The sequence below is a fragment of the Entelurus aequoreus genome, linkage group LG03 (assembly GCF_033978785.1).
Source record: "Entelurus aequoreus isolate RoL-2023_Sb linkage group LG03, RoL_Eaeq_v1.1, whole genome shotgun sequence".
Lineage (NCBI taxonomy): Eukaryota > Metazoa > Chordata > Actinopteri > Syngnathiformes > Syngnathidae > Entelurus > Entelurus aequoreus.
This window is the reverse complement of record NC_084733.1, coordinates 52,166,930-52,189,437: the sequence shown is the minus strand read 5'-3', so window position 1 is coordinate 52,189,437 and position 22,508 is coordinate 52,166,930. Positions and strand designations below refer to the sequence as shown.

Sequence of the window (22,508 nt, the reverse complement as noted above, 5' to 3'; positions counted from 1 at the left end):
CGAGTTTAATAACACTGACATAAAGCATGAAAATTGCCAAAAGGATGCAAGAATGCATTTCCAGGTTTACCACATGGAGAGAAAAATTACAGGCTACGCCAACCATCTTTTTAGTTGAACAGTAGTGCACGCTGACAAAAAGGAAAAAAATGACAAAGAATTCTGAATATGGCTCAGCCTCCAAATAGAGCGCTCACTGCTGCATTGTGCATTAGCATCACGTTCTCTGTGTAAGAGTTGATGGACACGAAAGGTTACCATGGAAACACTCAATCCCACATTGACTGGCAAACCTGATGGGTCAACATAATGCCTAATGGTGTCAGTGTGAGGAAGCAAGGTGTCCATTGAAAGTCAAGGCAGAGAGTGTGGAATATGAGTGTGTGTGAAGCGACATTCAGGGAGGGATTAGCGCTCCAGCAGGTTGTTTTTCTGGACCAGGAGAAGCTCACCAGCATGGGAGTGTAGGAGCATATGGCCCCCCTTCTTATCCCACCTACTCACTCTTCCTACTGTTCAGCTCCCCCACACCCCCTATTTGCTTCGTATGGCTGGAAAATTAAGAAGTTCAAACACACATTTTAACACACAGGTCTCAATCATGCCTTTCTAAATGTTACATTATCATGAGCGACATCATCCACTTATAATGATTACCATGGTTACCGCAGTACTAACTGAACACACACCACATATGTTTCTACATAAGTAACATAAACATGTGTTTTTCTCCTAAAATATCCTGTAGGACCAAAATGATGGCTCCAGCACCTGTATGGATTGTGTCTTTTAAAGCGTTTAAGTTATTACCTTACATGCGCTGATGTTATTCTCTGCCACGGCAGACACACTTGCGACTTGTAACACGATGAGAGATTAAAATATACATTTGTTCATGTTGTCTACAGGGCTGAAAGCTTTGACTGTAAATTTTAATGTACGCATTAAAAGCACATCCAATATGTTACTATATTGACAATTTTAGGCAGTTATGTTATTCAAGGCTACAGATTGGCCAAAAGATGCATAAAAGCCAGTGAACATTGTTTTTGTTTTTTTAAATGTGTGTGTGTGTGTGTGTTTGTGTGTGTGTGTTTGTGTGTGCGTGCGTGTATGTGTTGACGTGATGTCAAGGTTGCCCATTATAGGTTGGACTTTGTTGCTATGTTATTGTGTTTTTTGGTTAGTTCCTTACCGGTGCTTTTATTCTTTGTTTCTAATTCCTGTCTGCCTTCATCTTTAGCCACTTTGCCTTTGGCTTGAGGGCTGATATCAATCAATAAATCAATCAAAATATATTTATATAGCCCTAAATCACAAGTGTCTCAAAGGGCTGCACAAGCCACAACGACATCCTCGGCTCAGATCCCACATCAGGGCAATGAAAAACTCTACCCACTCTACTCTACTACAATGAGAAACCTTGAAGGGGACCGCATATCATTTGTGCCTGATTGGTATTGTGGAGGATCACCTGTGGATGATCACAAATCAGGAGATTTCTTGTACCAAAATAAACTATGTGCACATGGACACAATCAGCCTAACCGGAATACAAATGCTTCATGTAAAAACGCCTTTCGGAATATTCTGACCCGATCACACACGTTCGGATCAAAATTTAATTTCGATCAAGACGGGTGGTTTATGCCAAAAGTCATTCAGATTGTAGCGCATGAAGCATTTGTCTTGCTGCTTTCTCCCTCTGTTCGACATGTACATCAGTAGCATTATATACTGTTGAGTTTGTTGCTCTAAAATCGAGACAAGCAAAAAACAAAAGTAGGGTCTAGAGCAGACCTGAGCAAATTACGGCCCAAGGGCCGTCCGTTAAGCTTTTCAACCCGGCCCATTGGACCAAATTATTTTGTTTAAACCTTTACCATAGCAGCTGGAGCCGCCATTATGATGCGCAGTGCATTTATCAAATTTCGTAAGTCTTTAACTATAGCAAGTATTCCAATGGTTAGAATCTGTGCTTTTGGGTGATATACAGGTTATTACGGTAATCTACTTCTCAGCAGTTCCAAGCAGACGAAGAAAGAAGCAGAGTGGGTGGGGTTTGTTTACAGCAACACATGAGTGTCAGGGAGGGACGCAAAAGCAGATTTCAACAACAAAGTTCTGTTCTGCAGAAAAGTGATATTATATGGATTATTGTTGTATGGATATGTGGGTGTTTTTTTGTCCTTTGCAGTCTTGTTTCACTGTGTTTGTTGCATATCTGTTGCATTTTGCTTTACTGTGAAAGATCGATCTGTAGACGGTCGTCGGAAGTAAAAAGGAGAGACGTTCACATGTTCTTAATATTCAATGTATTTATCGTTCATAGTTAATATTATAAATCCCACCCTATTTATTTTCATGTGTGGTCAGTGAAAAGGCTGTAAAATTCCATTCAGTTTTTTGAGGTGGTCTATAATATGTTTAGCATTCTATCAGTCATATTGGGAGTGTTTGTGTGTTTAGCTTTTACCCTTTTCTACAGCATTTTAGGAATTTATTTCAGTAATGCTGAACAACCCACACATTTTAAAAATGTTCCGTAAAAAACGGAGCCAAGCACACAGCAGCATGCGTGATACTTTTTAAAGCTATAAAAATGTGTCAAAAGTATTAGACACAGACAAAATCCCAAAAACCAATCATCAGTCAGTCACTCTTCTGTTACACAGAAATATCCAGCTGTTATCATGCCTAGTACAGTATGTGTGTGTGTGTATACCGTATACTGCATATATGTATACATATACATATAAATGTATATGTATACATATATGTATATGTATATATAGGTATATGTATGTGAAATTATATATGTAAGTATATATATATATATACATACATATATAAAGTTATATATCTATGTATACATATATGTATGTATAAATAGATATAAATATACAATATATATATATATATATATATATATATATATATATATATATATATATATATATATATACAGATATATAGATATACATGTATATCCTTCTAAGTCTATAACATGATCTGATAGCTCACTCAGTTACAGCTCTTTTTATTACCAAATATGTGTTATATGTGTTTTATGTTGCACGATTGCACCAAGAAAAATTCCTAGTTTGTGAACCCGTTCTCAAACAATGGCAATAAAACTATTCTGATTCTGATTCTGATTCTGATTCTGATGTATACACTACCGTTCAAAAGTTTGGGGTCACATTGAAGTGTCCTTATTTTTGAAGGAAAAGCACTGTACTTTTCAATGAAGATAACTTTAAACTAGTCTTAACTTTAAAGGCCTACTGAAAGCCAGTACTACCGACCACGCAGTCTGATAGTTTATATATCAATGATGAAATCTTAACATTATAACACATGCCAATACGGCCGGGTTAACTTATAAAGTGACATTTTAAATTTGCCGCTAAACTTCCGGTTCGAAACGCCTCTGAGGATGCCGTATGCGCGTGACGTAACCCGGGGAACACGGATATGCCTTCCACATTGAAGCCAATACGAAAAAGCTCTGTTTTCATTTCATAATTCCACAGTATTCTGGACATCTGTGTTCGTGAATCTGTTGCAATCATGTTCATTGCATTATGGAGAAAGAAGCTGAGCAAGCAAAGAAGAAAGTTGTCGGTGCGAAATGGACGTATTTTTCGAACGTAGTCAGCAACAACAGTACACAGCCGGCGCTTCTTTGTTTACATTCCCGAAAGATGCAGTCAAGATGGAAGAACTCGGATAACAGAGACTCTAACCAGGAGGACTTTTGACTTCGATACACAGACGCCTGTAGAGAACTGGGACAACACAGACTCTTACCAGGATTACTTTGATTTGGATGACAAAGACGCAGACGTGCTTCTGTGAGTATGCAGCTTTGGCTTCTAAACATTTGATCGCTTGACCGTATGTGCGCAACTTTTTTTTGCGTATGTACGTAACTTTTTTAAAATATATAAGCTTTATGAACCTTGGGTTAGGTGAACGGTCTTTTGGGCTGAGTGATTGTGTGTGTTGATCAGGTGTTTGAATTGTATTGGCGTGTTCTATGGAGCTAGGAGCTACCATAGGAGCTAGGAGCTAGCATAACAAACACGCAGGTGTTTTTATGCAGGATTAATTTGTGGCATATTAAATATAAGCCTGGTTGTGTTGTGGCTAATAGAGTAAATATATGTCTTGTGTTTATTTACTGTTTTAGTCATCCCCAGCTGAATACCAGGTACCGTGAGTATGCAGCCTTGGCTGCTAAACATTTGATAGCTTGACCGTACGTGCGCGTCACGTACGTAACTTTTTAAAAATATATGAGCTTTATGAACCTTGGGTTAGGTGAACGGTCTTTTGGGCTGAGTGATTGTGTGTGTTGATCAGGTGTTTGAATTGTATTGGCGTGTTCTATGGAGCTAGGAGCTAGCATAGGAGCTAGCATAACAAACACGCAGGTGTTTTTATGCAGGATTAATTTGTGGCATATTAAATATAAGCCTGGTTGTGTTGTGGCTAATAGAGTATATATATATATATGTCTTGTGTTTATTTACTGTTGTAGTCATTCCCAGCTGAATATCAGGTACCGTGAGTATGCAGCCTTGGCTGCTAAACATTTGATAGCTTGACCGTATGTGCGCGTCACGTACGTAACTTTTTAAAAATATATAAGCTTTATGAACCTTGGGTTAGGTGAACGGTCTTTTGGGCTGAGTGATTGTGTGTGTTGATCAGGTGTTTGAATTGTATTGGCGTGTTCTATGGAGCTAGGAGCTAGCATAGGAGCTAGGAGCTAGCATAACAAACACGCAGGTGTTTTTATGCAGGATTAATTTGTGGCATATTAAATATAAGCCTGGTTGTGTTGTGGCTAATAGAGTATATATATGTCTTGTGTTTATTTACTGTTGTAGTCATTCCCAGCTGAATATCAGGTACCGTGAGTATGCAGCCTTGGCTGCTAAACATTTGATAGCTTGACCGTATGTGCGCGTCACGTACGTAACTTTTTAAAAATATATAAGCTTTATGAACCTTGGGTTAGGTGAACGGTCTTTTGGGCTGAGTGATTGTGTGTGTTGATCAGGTGTTTGAATTGTATTGGCGTGTTCTATGGAGCTAGGAGCTAGCATAGGAGCTAGGAGCTAGCATAACAAACACGCAGGTGTTTTTATGCAGGATTAATTTGTGGCATATTAAATATAAGCCTGGTTGTGTTGTGGCTAATAGAGTATATATATGTCTTGTGTTTATTTACTGTTGTAGTCATTCCCAGCTGAATATCAGGTCACCCCCGGCTCTCACAGCATCTTCCCTATCTGAATAGCTTCAACTCCCCACTAGTCCTTCACTTGCACTTTACTCATCCACAAATCTTTCATCCTCGCTCAAATTAATGGGGAAATTGTCGCTTTCTCGGTCCGAATCTCTCTCACTTCATGCGGTCATCATTGTAAACAATAGGGAACTTTGCGTATATGTTCAACTGACTACGTCACGCTACTTCCGGTAGGGGCAAGCCTTTTTTTTTATCAGATACCAAAAGTTGCAATCTTTATCGTCGTTGTTCTATACTAAATCCTTTCAGGAAAAATATGGCAATATCGCGAAATGATCAAGTATGACACATAGAATAGATCTGCTATCCCCGTTTAAATAAAAAAAATTCATTTCAGTAGGCCTTTAAAGAAATACACTCTATACATTGCTAATGTGGTAAATGACTATTCTAGCTGCAAATGTCTGGTTTTTGGTGCAATATCTACATAGGTGTATAGAGGCCCATTTCCAGCAACTATCACTCCAGTGTTCTAATGGTACAATGTGTTTGCTCATTGGCTCAGAAGGCCAATTGATGATTAGAAAACCCTTGTGCAATCATGTTCACACATCTGAAAACAGTTTATCTCGTTACAGAAGCTACAAAACTGACCTTCCTTTGAGCAGATTGAGTTTCTGGAGCATCACATTTGTGGGGTCAATTAAACGCTAAAAATGGCCAGAAAAAGAGAACTTTCATCTGAAACTCGACAGTCTATTCTGGTTCTTAGAAATGAAGGCTATTCCACAAAATTGTTTGGGTGACCCCAAACTTTTGAACGGTAGTGTATATATGTATAGATATACATATATATATAAACGTATATATAGATATACATATATATATATATGTGTATGTATATATATATGTGTATGTATATATATATATATATATATATATATATATATATATATATATATATATATATATATATATATATATATATATATATATATATATATATATATATATATATATAAATATGTATATATATATATATATATATATATATATATATTTATATATATATATATATATATATATATATATATAGGCCTTAATGAAATGTCTTAATGAAATTAAACAATGGATGTCCGCTAACTTTTTGCAACTCAACGCTAAGAAAACGGAAATGCTGATTATCGGTCCTGCTCAACACCGACATCTATTTAATAATACCACCTTAACATTTGACAACCAAACAATTAAACAAGGCGACTCGGTAAAGAATCTGGGTATTATCTTCGACCCAACTCTCTCGTTTGAGTCACACATTAAGAGTGTTACTAAAACGGCCTTCTTTCATCTCCGTAATATCGCTAAAATTCGTTCCATTTTGTCCACAAGCGATGCTGAGATCATTATTCATGCGTTCGTTACATCTCGTCTCGATTACTGTAACGTTTTATTTTCGGGCCTCCCTATGTCTAGCATTAAAAGATTACAGATGGTACAAAATGCGGCTGCAAGGCTTTTGACAAAAACAAGAAAGTTTGATCATATTACGCCTATACTGGCTCACCTGCACTGGCTTCCTGTGCACTTAAGATGCGACTTTAAGGTTTTACTACTTACGTATAAAATACTACACGGTTTAGCTCCAGCCTATCTCGCCGATTGTATTGTACCATATGTCCCGACAAGAAATCTGCGTTCAAAGAACTCCGGCTTATTAGTGATTCCCAGAGCCCAAAAAAAGTCTGCGGGCTATAGAGCGTTTTCTATTCGGGCTCCAATACTATGGAATGCCCTCCCGGTAAAAGTTAGAGATGCTACCTCAGTAGAAGCATTTAAGTCTCATCTTAAAACTCATTTGTATACTCTAGCCTTTAAATAGACCCCCCCTTTTTTAGACCAGTTGATCTGCCGTTTCTTTTCTTTTCTTTTCTACTCTGCTCCGGGGTGGACCGCTAGCCTGTCCATCGGATGGGGACATCTATACGCTGCTGACCCGTCTCCGCTCGGGATGGTTCCTGCTGGCCCCACCATGGACTGGACTTTCGCTGATGTGTTGGACTTTCACAATATTATGTCAGACCCACTCGACACCGAGGATGTCGTTGTGGCTTGTACAGCCCTTTGAGACACTTGTGATTTAGGGCTATATAAATAAACATTGATTGATTGATTGATTGATATATACGTATATAAAGATATACATATACGTATATATACATATATATATATATACAGTAAATATATATATATATATATATATATATATATATATATATATATATATATATATATATATATATATATATATATATATATATATATATATATATATATATTATTATATAATATTTATATGTGTAACAATCAACAAGCTGTATTATTCCCAACCTTACAGCTACTCCGAGTCACGTCTGCAAATACAGAAATTACTGCAACCCGTTCATATCACAATGTAGAGGGCACAGAGCAGCTCCATTTCAAAAAGAGAGGTAAAACAAAAGTAGCGAACAGAAGAAACATTGCTAAATAAATAACGTGACAAAACAAGCAGAAATACACAGAGCCATGTTTGTTGACAGCGTAAGTCCCTTCTTCTTCTTCTTACACTTTCGTTTACGGTATGTGCTGCGCATGTCAAAATAAAGTATTCTGATTTGAGGTGTGATGCATACAAATGCACGTCATAATCAGATATTTTTTTTCAGGGTCTATGTACGGAGTAACTATGTAATTAAAATTATGTTTAGATTAAATACATTTTGCCCATGTGCACATACCTGCTGTCAGGTAGACGGTGTTGCAATCCACTTATTGTGTGTATTGTATGGTCATCGTGTGCATGCCACCTCTTTGGTCTTGTTTTTTTGTTGCTTAGAAAATTAAGCTTTGAGTCACTTGTGCAGCCTTATTTTGTGTGCCTAACAAAAATACTTTTGACACATCGTCGGCTGTTGGCGTGACCCCAAAATACAGAGACAGGTCAACATACCATGGTCAATTGTGTCCTGTAGGTGGCAATGTATGCATCATTTGATCAGAGTTTTTACAGTGACAAGTACATCTACAGAACAAAATTTAAGGGTTTCTTTAAGTCCATCGGCGAAGTTTCATAGTAATTAAAGCAGTCAAGTTATTTTGGGTAACGTGCAAAAGAAGCTTGAACTCGGTCAACCTGAAAACACGAACAATGCATCAAAGGAATTATGAAGCTTAAAATAAGGCTGAATCCCATTAATTTCTTAACGGTTTGTGACTTACAGTGAGGAAATTGACACGTTAAAATATCTGAATGTGTGTGATTTTATTCAACGTGACTTTTATCACCAAAGATCAGGATGGTAATCACTGTGACCACATTTATTTTAAACAGGTCAGACACAATTGTGCCCTTCCCTCCGTCCTAGACCAATTAACTAAAAAGGGTAGTTTAAACTGTATTAATGTCTAGCATTAATGAGATGATGAATTTCCTGTGCAGCGTCCCAGGGATGGCCATCTAATTCATATCTGCCATCTCAGCCTCACTTGCTCACTCTCGCTTTCAGCATCAATTGGCTTTGAAGCCTGTCGAGGTTCCATCGCGCTTTGAAATCACATCTATTGAAATGTCATTCATTTGAAGGATGGAGTCAATTAGAGTGGGTAGCGGTCTGGAAGAAAAGTTAGAGGAAGAGTTCAACTATGTTGAAGTTATGCTATAGCTGGACAGAAATATTGGCTTTGTTCAAAAGTACTTTTGACCTTTCATTCCTGCCTGCCTATCTTTCATGTCTCCATCCATTTTCTACCGCTTGTCCCTTTTTGGGGTCGCGGGGGGTGCTGGAGCCTATCTCAGCTGCATTCGGACGGAAGGCGGGGTACACCCTGGACAAGTCACCACCTCCTTTCATGTCTCATTACAATTTTTACTTCCAATACAAAACCAATTCAGATATATAATTAACAGCACTCACCATAAATAAATAATTAAAAAAAACAACATTTGTAACACATGTGCTCATATTAGCTGATCTCACTTATGGATGATCGGAATTGGCAGTATTTTACCCTGATCAGAACACCCTAAACAGGCCTTTTGAGGCTCAAGGGTCATAGATGTACAGTGTCATGGTCAAAGACAAAAAAACAATACAACAAACTGTGCAAATTAGAAATAACTTTTCACAGCAGCACTGCAAGAGCATTTAAAGGGGAACTGCACTTTTTTGGAATTTTGCCTATCGTTCACAATTCTTATACGAGACAAGAAGACAGAAAGTGTTTTGATTAATATAATAATAATAATATTATTAATAATAATTTATTCGTTCTAGGTGTCAGGCAATGCAGCTAATAGGAGCAATCCATTCTGCCTCTAATGCCTCTTCTACACTAAGCCGGCTAAGGTTATCCAGGGTAAATCCCACCTAACCTGTCTGTGTCTAACCTCGCTGTTTTCCGTAGTCTTCCCTCGTCGGCCAGGTAATACAAAGTACACGCTACCTTTTTTATCACATCCACGGGAGCCCGCATTCTCGTTGTCTCTCCTTCGACAAATGGACAAAGTTCTTCGGTAATTAGAACCACAGCTGACCTGGACATTAGAAAGTTCTCTTGCCGTCTGAGAAGTGTTGTATGCGAAATAGCTGCAATCGCACGTTTTCTTCTCTTAAGGTATTCATGTGTGATTTCCACAAGCCTCTGTACATGTAGAAGAAGGAGAAACATGGGTATGTCTGGATGACTCGCCTTAATTAATAACAGATGTGTTTTTAAATCTATATACCGGTAAATGTTTGTATGTATACAATTCTATGTATATTTGTACTACATATGCTTGTAAATTTATTTGAAAACATTTAATCTAATGTTGAAATGTCACAGGGAATTTATATTGTCTCACATGTATAATTGACAAACTGGGTTTCTGTTCAGTTTTACAATGTTTTTTTAAAGCAAACTCTAAAGTGGAGTCTTCATTGACAACCTGTTATCTGTCTGTTAAGATAACAAGAAGAGAAGTTAGGATGAGCAAAACTGACCACTTATATCAGAATGTATATATTGGAGGATGTTTATAGAGGTTTATATCAGAAATTTTAGATGTAGACTGATCTAGCCGTTTTTTGCTGATATCGGATAACGGGTCGGGACATACCTACTTTCTACCCCTAAATAAATATAGTGCACTAAATCAATGTTATGGAAACAGATCTGTTGCAGTGAGTCTGCCTTAGGTTTTCACTCCATGGGGGGCGTGTTGCCATGACTGACATGTGCATATGTTGATAAAATTGCATTTGCTATGACATTTAAAGTGTCCTTCCACATATGCCTGCAGTATCTCGCACAGAGAATGCCTCAGTTATATTTATGCTGGCAAAACTCACATGCTTGAGTCCTCTGAGGATTGGCTACGGTATTTTCACACCTCATCCAGGTGTGCTAATGGCCCATGTTTCACTGCCCCTTGATCCCCCACCAAGTCCATTAGTGTGGTTCGGCAATCCCTAAATCAACACTACAGAATGCTGAAGTCAAAAGTAGAAGTGACCTGCTTTTGCACTCTGAAACATTACAAACAGACCGAAACAAAGAGAAAGATAGTGGCAAAGCCTTACTACTAGTACTACTATCATACTGCATCAAGCCAGTCAACAAGTGAAATACATATGGGTATGACAGAAAGTAAGGGTTGTGATTGCTTTAGAATTACAATATAGCTTTGTGCACTTCCAACAATGCCATTCATGTTAATTACTTATTTGAAAAAAAACCTTGAGGAAAACAGATGCATAGTTTAACTCTATTGAGGGCTTGTTTACCATACTAAGTCTGTATTGCAGGGAAACTTACAATAAATGGCCCGACTATCTGGCTACCTGGTGCAAAATAAACGCTACTCAAGTGGGACCTAATCTTGTTTGGGTACGTCTGTTTAATAAATACAGGACGCCGGCTCAGACAAACAATAGCCAGCAAACCACAGAGGAAGAGTGATGTGTTTACACAGCTTTCTTTAATGACTGCTGCATTGCTACGACTTTCATAAGCGCACAGTGCACCTCACGTGAAAACCTGTTGTTGACACAGCTACAGATTTGGAAGTAAAAGCTGTTGCTGTGCTTCTGTATTCCTGTGAGAGGAATGTTGGACTCACAAATGAGTGAATTCATGACATTCCAGCAGGCTTATCAGACTGAATCTGTTTGGGCCGCAGCAGACTGCGTTCGTCTACACCCGGCTTTACCCGCTTCTTCTGTATATTTACCTCTGTCAAGCGCAGGGATGAGGTAATGCTTTCACTACTGGTGGGTTGTTTTTTTGCTTGTGTGTAGGGTTATGCGTTGGCCAAAGAAGGAATTCATTGCAATTTTGAAAGGCCCTTCATTGTAAATAATAATGTAAAAACACCTCAGAGGTCCCACAATAGTGTATTTGATCATTTGTTTGCCTAAACTTTATCCTTGATGCTAGAACTTAGATGGTTTAAAAAAAGTTTTTAGAATGCCCGACTGGTAACACACCATTTTGTGTGTCTGTAGCTTTAATGCTTAACTAGCTATGTTTGTCCACAACATTGTGTGGCTTGGACAAATACTATTGTGCAATACACATTTCACATATACACTGTAACTCTGCACTTGTCCGATGTAGTAAATGCCATATATCGCTTACAAAACATCCTCAGGACGCTAACGTTAGCCACACTAGCATAGCTACGTGAGCCACAGCATGCTAGGTTAGCCTATTTGCTTAAGAAAAATGTATCAAACACACAGCACTGATGTCTGTAGCTGACTAACAGATAGTTCGCAGAGCGCCAGGCTTTATTTTAGGATGTGCAGTGAAGCCTGCTTATATATATATATATATATATATATATATATATATATATATATATATATATACATCGTATTTTCTAGACGCAGATACCTGTATATACCGGTACGTTGTGAAATAAGATATTGACATAGAAAGATTTTGTAAATGTTATTTATATACCTTAATTGTTTCCAAACGTTGCCTGTGCCAGTAAAACAGCTGATTAAACAAAAGTCATTGATGTCTTTATTCATCCTTTACGAGATGAATAAGATTTTCCCCTTTTCTAATGAGGTTCAATATGTTTATCAGGATTCTTTTTCCCTGTACTTTATAAACACGTTGAGTTTGAAAAGTTTCTTAAAGAGCATCATTGTAGAATATTGTTTGATTTCTTTGCTTAATCCATTCCATAATTGTTAGCGAAGAAAAATCCATAGATTAGCCGCACCTTTGTATAAACTGCAGGTTTCAAAGCTTGGAAAAAAGAGCGGTTTATAGTCCGGAAACTACGGTATGTATATAGATAAAACTGTCTTCTGCAGGGTGGTGGCTGTATACACGAGGCGGGTTAATCTCGCTCGAACCGGTCAGAGAGGGCATCATGAAGGAGGAGTGTTGTTGTTCTGATGTCATAAAACCCCACAATTTCTAGTGGTCTTATGCACCACTTCTCTAAAAAGGGAAGCAAACTACTTACAACAATCATATTTGCTGGTCATACAGGTTCTAATGATACATATTGTTATAAGATCAATAAAAAACACATTTTGGGGGATGGGGAAATCAGGGAAATGTTTGTATTAATGATCTATTGTAAATAGGAGATAAGGATTCTTCACCTTCAGTTGTTTAGTAGTTATCATCCACATTGAAATAAAATATCTCAAGCAAAAGAGCCCCTTTGTCCTTTTATCTACTTGAATAAAAAGGGTTGTCAGCAAATTTACGCGGCTGCCTAGAGGGCGCTAACTTAAAGTGTTGTAGGCATTATATCCTGCCCTCTTCCGGCTTTGGGCACATAACTACGCCCCATGTGACACACACACACACACACACACACATACACACACACACACTTTTAGATGTACTGTATGTGTATACATTTCTATATGATTGTGTTCAGTCTGTACATATTTGAGGATGTGTGCCTCACCTTGCCCATCCCTGGGTTCTCTTTCACTTTGGAAACGGCCCTGAGCAGGCATGGCGGGGCAGGAGGGGGCGAAACCTGCAGGATGCCGCTGAAATTGGTAGGGTAGATGGAGGGCTCCTGCGGGTGGAGCGGGATAGGCTGGTGCTTCTTCCGTTTGGTGGACAGGTTCAGCTTCTGTGCTGCCCTGCAAACAAACAAGGAGTCTCAGTTGCGGAAGGTATACTATTCAAAGAGGTATAAAAACATGTAGTATATTGATTTTAAATGTCAAGCTTGACATGTTCCAACTCGATCCAACTTGAGAAATCATAAATTGTGTACTAGCAGGAAGAAAAACAAGCTCCTTTCTGTTTTCCAACACTCCCTCCCACTGGTCTTCCTAGGCTCCTAACAAGAAAGATAATACTGAAGTAATTCTTATTTTTTGCTACCCCCAGGTAACCGCAAATATGTTAGATGAAGGATTCCGAGTTACAGCTCTTCAGAGACTATTGACACAGGGGCCAAAGCTTGCATTCATCTTGATCAAACACAACTGTCACAGACACAAACACTCTCTCCCCTGGGATAAAACCATGTCTCTCTCTGGGGCTGAAAATAATCAACTATGACACATAGTATCCACCTGTCATAAAAGTCAAAGCAAAACATGTAGTGTTGGATGTTTTTTTTCCCATTTATCAAAACCAATTAGGCCATCACCTGTACATAAGATAGGAAGCGCATACCTGTCTTATGAATTGATAGTACGTGTTTGTGTAAATCAACTTTTGTACACATGAACCTTTGCACACAAAAGGGTAAGCAATTGGCTAAACATGCATCCTTACTGTTCTGCCTATGCAATTATTTTTCTGACATGGTGGCTGTCTTATTAAAACACAATTGTTGAAACCATAAATCGGATTGACTTGAAATGTTTCACACAATTCAATGGGCTGTACAAAATACCCACTGTAACTTAAGGGCGTTAACACAAATCACCATACAATTGGGACCACACTTTCAGGGAATTCACAAGCACGTGTTTGCAAAATTACAATAAGATTGGTTGAAAAAAACGTCTTTGCACAGGCAACTATTGAGTAAAAGAGAAAGGCTACATTCACAGTGCAGGACAATTCCGATTTGTTTGCCCCATATCATGTGACCTGCATCAGATTTTTTTCAAGTACGACCTAGGCCTCTTTAGGATATGGTCATGAATCTAATATGCATCTGATGTGATTGCAGTCTTAGAGCTCAGGTCACAGTTTTACGAGATATACAAATCCCGTTTCCATATGAGTTGGGAAATTGTGTTAGATGTAAATATAAACGGAATACAATGATTTGCAAATCATTTTCAACCCATATTCAGTTTAATATGCTACAAAGACAACCTATTTGATGTTCAAACTGATAAACTTTTTTTTTTTTGCAAATAATCATTAACTTTAGAATTTGATGCCAGCAACACGTGACAAAGAAGTTGGGAAAGGTGGCAATAAATACTGTTGAGGAAATAAAGTTGAGGAATGCTCATCAAACACTTATTTGGAACATACCACAGGTGAACAGGGAAATTGGGAACAGGTGGGTGCCATGATTGTGTATAAAAGTAGATTCCATGAAATGCTCAGTCATTCACAAACAAGGATGGGGCGAGGGTCACCACTTGTCAACAAATGCGTGAGCAAATTGTTGAACAGTTTAAGAAAAATCTTTCTCAACCAGCTATTGCAAGGAATTTAGGGATTTCACCATCTACGGTCCGTAATATCATCAAAGGGTTCAGAGAATCTGGAGAAATCACTGCACGTAAGCAGCTAAGACCGTGAACTTCGATCCCTCAGGCTGTACTGCATCAACAAGCGAGTGTGTAAAGGATATCACCACATGGGCTCAGGAACACTTCAGAAACCCACTGTCAGTAACTACAGCTGGTCGCTACATCTGTAAGTGCAAGTTAAAACTCTCCTATGCAAGGCAAAAACCGTTTCTCAACAACACCCAGAAACGCTGTCGGTTTCGCTGGGCCTGAGCTCATCTAAGATGGACTGATACAAAGTGGAAAAGTGTTCTGTGGTCTGACGAGTCCACATTTCAAATTGTTTTTGGAAACTGTGGACGTCGTGTCCTCCGGACCAAAGAGGAAAAGAACCATCCGGATTGTTATAGGCGCAAAGTGGAAAAGCCAGCATCTGTGATGGTATGGGGGTGTATTAGTGCCCAAGACATGGGTAACTTACACATCTGTGAAGGCGCCATTAATGCTGAAAAGTACATACAGGTTTTGGAGCAACATATGTTGCCATCCAAGCAACGTTACCATGGACGCCCCTGCTTATTTCAGCAAGACAATGCCAAGCCGCGTGTTACATCAACGTGGCTTCATAGTAAAAGAGTGCGGGTACTAGACTGGCCTGCCTGTAGTCCAGACCTGTCTCCCATTGAAAATGTGTGGCGCATTATGAAGCCTAAAATACCACAACGGAGACCCCCGGACTGTTGAACAACTTAAGCTGTACATCAAGCAAGAATGGGAAAGAATTCCACCTGAGAAGCTTAAAAAATGTGTCTCCTCGGTTACCAAACGTTTACTGAGTGTTGTTAAAAGGAAAGGCCATGTAACACAGTGGTGAACATGCCCTTTCCCAACTACTTTGGCACGTGTTGCAGCCATAAAATTCAAAGTTAATTATTATTTGCAAAAAAAAAAAAAAAGTTTATGAGTTTGAACATCAAATATCTTGTCTTTGAAGTGCATTCAATTGAATATGGGTTGAAAAGGATTTGCAAATCATTGTATTCCGTTTATATTTACATCCAACACAATTTCCCAACTCATATGGCAACGGGGTTTGTACATCATCGAAAGTTGACTAACCTCTCAATTCTTCACCAAAATATATAGGCATGAAAAAAAAGAGGGACTTACTACCCAATCGGTACCAAAAGACTCAATCGGTCCGCGCATGTCTCTGGAAACGATGAAGCATCTGCGATGTCACGTGCTATGATATTTCAATGTTTGTTTTTTTCAATAACAAAAAAAAGCATATATGATACAACAAGAGAACAATGAAATGAAAATTACTACATCAATTAATATTTTGAAAAATCAGAACTGAATTTTAACAAGTTTTTACTATGATTTTGTTTCTACATTAAAAACACTTCCTTGTGGTCAACATAACATGTATGGTTCTTGGCGCTTACATATGACTTCCACTGACAAATATAAGTTAGAACTATACGTATTAGAAATGGCAACAGCGGAGGATGCATGTGCATGTACGAACCAGTCTGCCCCACAACAAGAGGATAGAGAAAAAGAAGGCGCTTATTGACTACAATTACAACGGTGGACTGGCGCAAAGCTCTTTAGGTAATATATGGAGATATCTGCTGACGGGGAAAATTCCAAAGCCAAATTTTCTAAATTCAAGCAAATCTCAAATGCACAAACACAGGTACCAATAGGTAAGAAAAGTTGGTTTTGAATAATAGGTCTCGGTAATTGTATTTATTTTTCCAACCAAGACACTTAATTTAAATCGAAATCTGCAGGCCAACACAAAAAGTACTGTAGACTTTGCAATTGAAGTACTGTGAATTTATGAATTTGATGCAAATAAAGCATTAAAATAAACTTGATTACATTGTATTTTATTTAATTGAAGGCTGCCGAACCGAGGGAGACATGTTCGGGCTTTCATACGAATCAGGGAGTGCCAATCGATTGTCACCCATGTGACCGTTAAAAACTGTTTTCTTGATATTTGTTTGCTTTGTATGTAATGTTCTAAATTACACTGTTATTTTAATTAGGATTAACATAACAATGAAACAATTGTGGCATTGACAGCAATAACTGCCGAAAAAATAAATCGACAGGCCATGATGTAGTCCTTGTGAATTTGTGGACAAATCATGTCTTCCAGTACCAATCGGGTAGTGACACTGACAAGCAGCAGTAAACAATCAGACCCGAAAAAAAATATGTTTTTGAACTTACATCAATGTCTCCGATTTTTTACCCACACACCCAAAATTCTTGCCCTCATCTTTCTTATTCTACGACGCAAAACAATTAGGTAAAGAAAATGTCTACTAGTTTTCCACAAAATCCTTGAAATTGCCACAAATGAAACTTACACAAATTGTATCACTCTGTTTTGGGCACATTTAAGACACTTTACGGACACATTCTGACATAAATAGGAGTCACATTTTTTTGTAAAACAACATAAAAACATCGAATTTTAACAAAAAATTAAAATTGGTCTGCAGAATGAGGGTAGCCAATGACCATTTGTCTGATGATTATAGAACTTTGAGGATCTCAGGATAACATGTACCGTATTTTCCGCAGTATAAGGCGCACCTAAAAACCTCCAATTTTGTCAAAAGCTGACAGTGCGCCTTATAATCCGGTGCGCCTTATATATGGACCAATATTGAGCCACAACAAACCTAAACTTCATTTTCATAAAGTTTAGGTCTTGCAACTACGGTAAGCAGCCCCCAACTTCTTTTTCCCCCGTAGAAGAAAAAGCGCTTCTTCTTCTACGGTAAGCAGCCGCCAACTTCATTTTCCCCCAGTCATATATCCCAGCCTTCTTCTACGGGGGCGGCTGCTTACCGTAGAAGAAGAAATTCTTCTTCTACGGTAAGCAGCCGCCCCCGTAGAAGAAGTAGAAGCGTGCGGTGCATGCTGGGATATATATGACTGCGCGAGGCGTGCCGTTTTGATTTCCATTTGTTTGTTCATGTAAAGACCCCAAAATGGCTCCTATTAAGAGACACGCTTACGACGTAGAGTTTAAACTTAAGGCTGACAAGCAGTAGAACACGGGACTAGAGCAGCAGCAACACTGACTCGATTAATGACGACTTAATCCGCCCAACTGTTTAATTCGGACACTGAAGATAAGAATTTGAGGGATTCGTGGATGAGGAATAACTTAATAAAGTGACCTTTACATGTTTATTTTGTGTGTTGTGTTGTGTGACATTAACGTTTGAGCAACGTTGAGTTATTGATATATTGTTATTGCTCTGCACTATTTTCAGTGTTACTATATGGTGATTGCACTAACGTTTGATTTACCGTAACAGTATCACTGGCAGCACGGTGTGACAGGGGTTAGTGCATGTGCCTCACAATACGAAGGTCCTGAGTAGTCCTGAGTTCAATCCCGTGCTCGGGATCTTTCTGTGTGGAGTTTGCATGTTCTCCCCGTGACTGCGTGGGTTCCCTCCGGGTACTCCGGCTTCCTCCCACCTCCAAAGACATGCACCTGGGGATAGGTTGATTGGCAACACTAAATTGGCCCTAGTGTGTGAATGTGAGTGTGAATGTTGTCTGTCTATCTGTGTTGGCCCTGTGATGAGGTGGCGACTTGTCCAGGGTGTATCCCACCTTCCGCCCGAATGCAGCTGAGATAGGCTCCAGCAACCCCCGCGACCCCAAAAGGGACAAGCGGTAGAAAATGGATGGATGGATGGATGGATGGAGTATCACTGTTTTTTACGTGTTTATTAAATCAGGGAAAAGTTTCCCTCCACTATGTGATATAAATGTTGCACTACATGTATACCTTGCTGTTGTTAAAAGATAAACAAAACACCACGTCACTGACTTTACCTCGGGGAAAATAATAAAACAGCTGTTTATTCATTTTGGGAGTGAACAGAGTTGTCAGAACGCTGGTTTGTAATCTATTAATAAAGTTTTACTGACCTATGTGACTGTTTTGTTGAATTCCCTTTAGCGCAGCTCCATCTAATGGATGCATAGGTGCGCCTTATAATCCGGTGCGCCTTATATATGAACAAAGTTTTGAAATATGCCATTCATTGAAGGTGCGCCTTATAATCCGGTGCGCCTTATAGTCCGGAAAATACGGTATGCTAGCATGCCTTCTAAAGCACTTTGAGCACAACACCACATGGTCATGAGATGTCCTAATTGTCTACAAAACTGTATGTCATTTAAGGAATATTGCTGTGTAAATTGACATAATAGAAGTAACATTTTGGACAGTCTTCTAATTACAGTCTGCCGTCTCCCGCCTTACAAAGAGAGTCAGACAGGGCCAACTGTGTCTAGCCCATCAGCTCCTTTCTGTCTAAAGTGTGGCAGCAATCTCTCTGCTCAGTCTGCAGGGAATACGGCCAAACTTAGGCATGTATCTCCTAGGCTCAACTAACACCCCAGATGGAAACACAAGGTCACGGGGAAAGCAATATTCTTACAATTCACTGAAAAGTCATTGCAGGGAAGCCGCATGGGAACAGCAGTGGTAGAAAAGTGTATAAACAAGAAAAAGCAAGCCTCATTAGTCTTTTACTGGGCAGGACTGGGCGGGCCCCTGCCAAAAACACGGCCCCCCTCCCTGTGTTCTGGAGTGACTACTACCAGTACACCTCGCATCCCCTCCCATATCCACTGTACGCCCCCCTGCAGCGACAACCCTTGAGCACAATCAAGGAACACGCTGCCGGCTGATGGAATAATTATTGCATCCGAGAGGGCTACAGCAGAAGGTTCTCCCGGGGGAGTTGCTGATGTGTGATAGCATGCCGGCGAGATGGACAGGGCGAAAAACGGAGATTGAGGAGATGACTGTGAAATGAAAAGAATGAAAGGTGGAAACTAAATTTGTGATACACATGCATACGTGGACTGATAGATACTGTCCATAGAGCCAATAATTCATTCGAGATGAATGTACCCTGTCTGTCACTCCTGCCTCTCCTATGAGATAAATCATCAAAAAGCAACCAGAAATAAAAATACGTTGAAATTTATCGGTAACTGTCATTATCAGTGCAGAGTTTGTGCAACCCAAAGTGTGTCACCTTGAGGTATACATCATGCTACATAATAATGCTCTCATGCTTAGATGAAAGTGAGGTGAAAAGATGATGAGGTATGTATTTTTCCACCCAAACACCTAATAGACAGGAAAAGGAAATGAATGACTTGTCACTTCCTGTCAGGCTACTTCTCCCCTCATCTTTCTTTCTTATCCATGATCAGTCAGAAGAAAATGAGGACAGACTCAGACAGCTTGTTCACCTGTTCACTGCCAGAGAAGCGACATTCATAAGCAACGTGTGGCTGTCAGGCTGCGATGCATGTTTGGTGCAAATAAAATAAAGTTGGAGGGAATGCTGCGATGTGTACTTACAGCTCTTTCCAATCCATCATCTAGAGTGCACTCATAGTCAGAAAACAGACAACTGATAAGAGTTCAACTTTGCAGTCCATGTCCGGGTTGTGGGCGCTCTCCATTACTTGAACACGTGACACGCCGCCAGGGTCCGTAGCGAGGCGGGGCCGCTCGCCAGTCGTGCTCCGATGGCAATCATGGAAGTTCCACCTGATTTCAGAAAGGTTTGTAAGAAGCTGGAGGAGGTGGGGGAAGACGATGAAAAACAGGAGGACGTGAAGGGATGAAAAGCGCAGGGTGGGCAGCCAGGAAGAGTACCAAGTGGGTGAGGGGGGCAGGGAGTCCACCAGGCTTCTTAGGAGGAGGAAATGAGGGGGTCAGGACCAGACTGAGCATCTCATTTCACGCACTACTAAAGCACTTCCAAAGCTTTCCTTTCCTCTTCAAGCAAAAAAAAAAAAAGTTCCAACCTCGGTCCAAAGATTCAAAAATGCAGCAACAGTCTGCACACAGTTCCACTCTCCGCCCCTTCCATCACATCCATTCTGCATTCATGCCACAGGCTGCGTGGTTAATCCAGATTTGATGTCCACATCCTTCCCAGAGTGCCGCTCACACGCAGGAATGACCATGCCTGACTGGGCTGCAAGATTTTCTCCGGCTGGCTGAGAATGAAGAGAATTCCTAGTCTGCCTCTCGCTCCTTCTCCTACTACTGGAGAAATGCTGGCAGCTGTCCTGCTGTGTGTGCGCGTGTGTGTGAGTGTGTGTGTGAGTGTGTGTGTGTGTGTCTCTCTCCCTGCTTGCCTGCCTGGCTCCCCCATCCCTTCCCTTCCTCTCCCTCTCTTTATTTTTTCCCCCCGGCCCATCCCCTTTTCCCTTCGACAGCCAGACGAAGTGTCAGAGCGCTCGATCGCTGGCTGCTTGCGGCGCAATTTGGGAGTGCTGTTTTTCTCTGTATGCACACACATTTGCACGCGCATACACACACAGGCTCCTCTAACCCAACGTGCACGAACACATGCACCCCACTGCACGTCAGATGAATACTTAATGCACACAGGAGCCCTCTCTTCTTTTAGGGTCCCACACTTCAAACAGATTTGTTTAGTATGCCTACAGTGCATGCATGGTGTGAGAGTGTGTTGGTGTGGTTTGTCACACATGCACAGTTAGTCTTTGTTAAAGAATGTAATTAAGCAGACAAATGAGAGTGTTATCAATCATAAGGGCTACACGTGCTATACTTAAGAGCACGGAGATGGATAGTCTGCATGAGCAATGCATTGACTGAATGGGAGTGAGGAGGCAGAGACATTGAACAGATGACAAAGTTGAAGGGCAGATTGATGCTGGACTGTGTGACTGAGTGCAGTCAGTCAACGGTCAAGGGTAGAAAAAGGGAATTGAAAGCAAGCGAGTGGGCGAGAGCGCCCTGTATTCCCTGGGCTGCTAATTTAGCACGGTGCTCTCTGGGCCGCCGACCAGCCAGCCTTGTTGGAGAGCGCCCGCCAGAGTGAGTGTGAGTGCTGCCAGATGAAAGAACATTCCGCACAAATACACACTCTCCTTCTGACACAGTGCCCCCTTTATGAACTCAGATAGATTGAATACTGGAGCAGAAAAGGAAACTAAAAACCCGACCACTGCCTACTTATTTGCCGAGCACAGAATCGTAATGGAGCGGTTTGATGTATCACGTAACCTTTAGCTTCCTCCTTCCCAGTGCTGTTTTGCAGCGTGTCCAACTTAATTTGCCTCGGGGGCTTATTTCAAAGTGCAAGAGTGGTTGCCCCCCTCAAGCTTTGCCACATGCTTCCAATTCCACTAGATCCTGTTGCATCCTGATTGCCAAGTGTCCGAGTGGAAGACAATACTAATGTGAACATTGGTCACACTGACAGCCGAACCAGTCATTATTAGACTAATGCTTCTCTCCTCGCTGTGGTTTCAAGTGCTATATGTCAACATGACGTCATAATTGAGAGCAGTGGCAGTTGGAAGGGGCCTGATAGCATTTCAGCTCTGTCACTGTCTTCTCATGAACAGACCTCAGGTAATGACTGCTGTGTATATAAATGAGTCGATTAAAAGATGAATGTAAAATTGAGGAGCCTTTTGGA

General features: G+C 40.0%; 1 protein-coding gene across 5 annotated transcripts in view; it reads right to left on the bottom strand.

The window, feature by feature from the left end:
* Positions 1-22,508, bottom strand: part of kif26ab (kinesin family member 26Ab) — a 175,475-nt gene that overhangs the window by 26,442 nt on the left and 126,525 nt on the right. For 4 of the 5 annotated variants that reach the window (XM_062042121.1, XM_062042122.1, XM_062042125.1 and 1 more), the window contains one exon: positions 13,224-13,407. In XM_062042121.1, the coding sequence (XP_061898105.1) occupies positions 13,224-13,407 (184 nt within the window). Of the gene's footprint in view, positions 1-13,223; positions 13,408-20,404; positions 21,126-22,508 lie in introns of those variants that run through there. The other variant, XM_062042123.1, reaches the window with a different exon arrangement.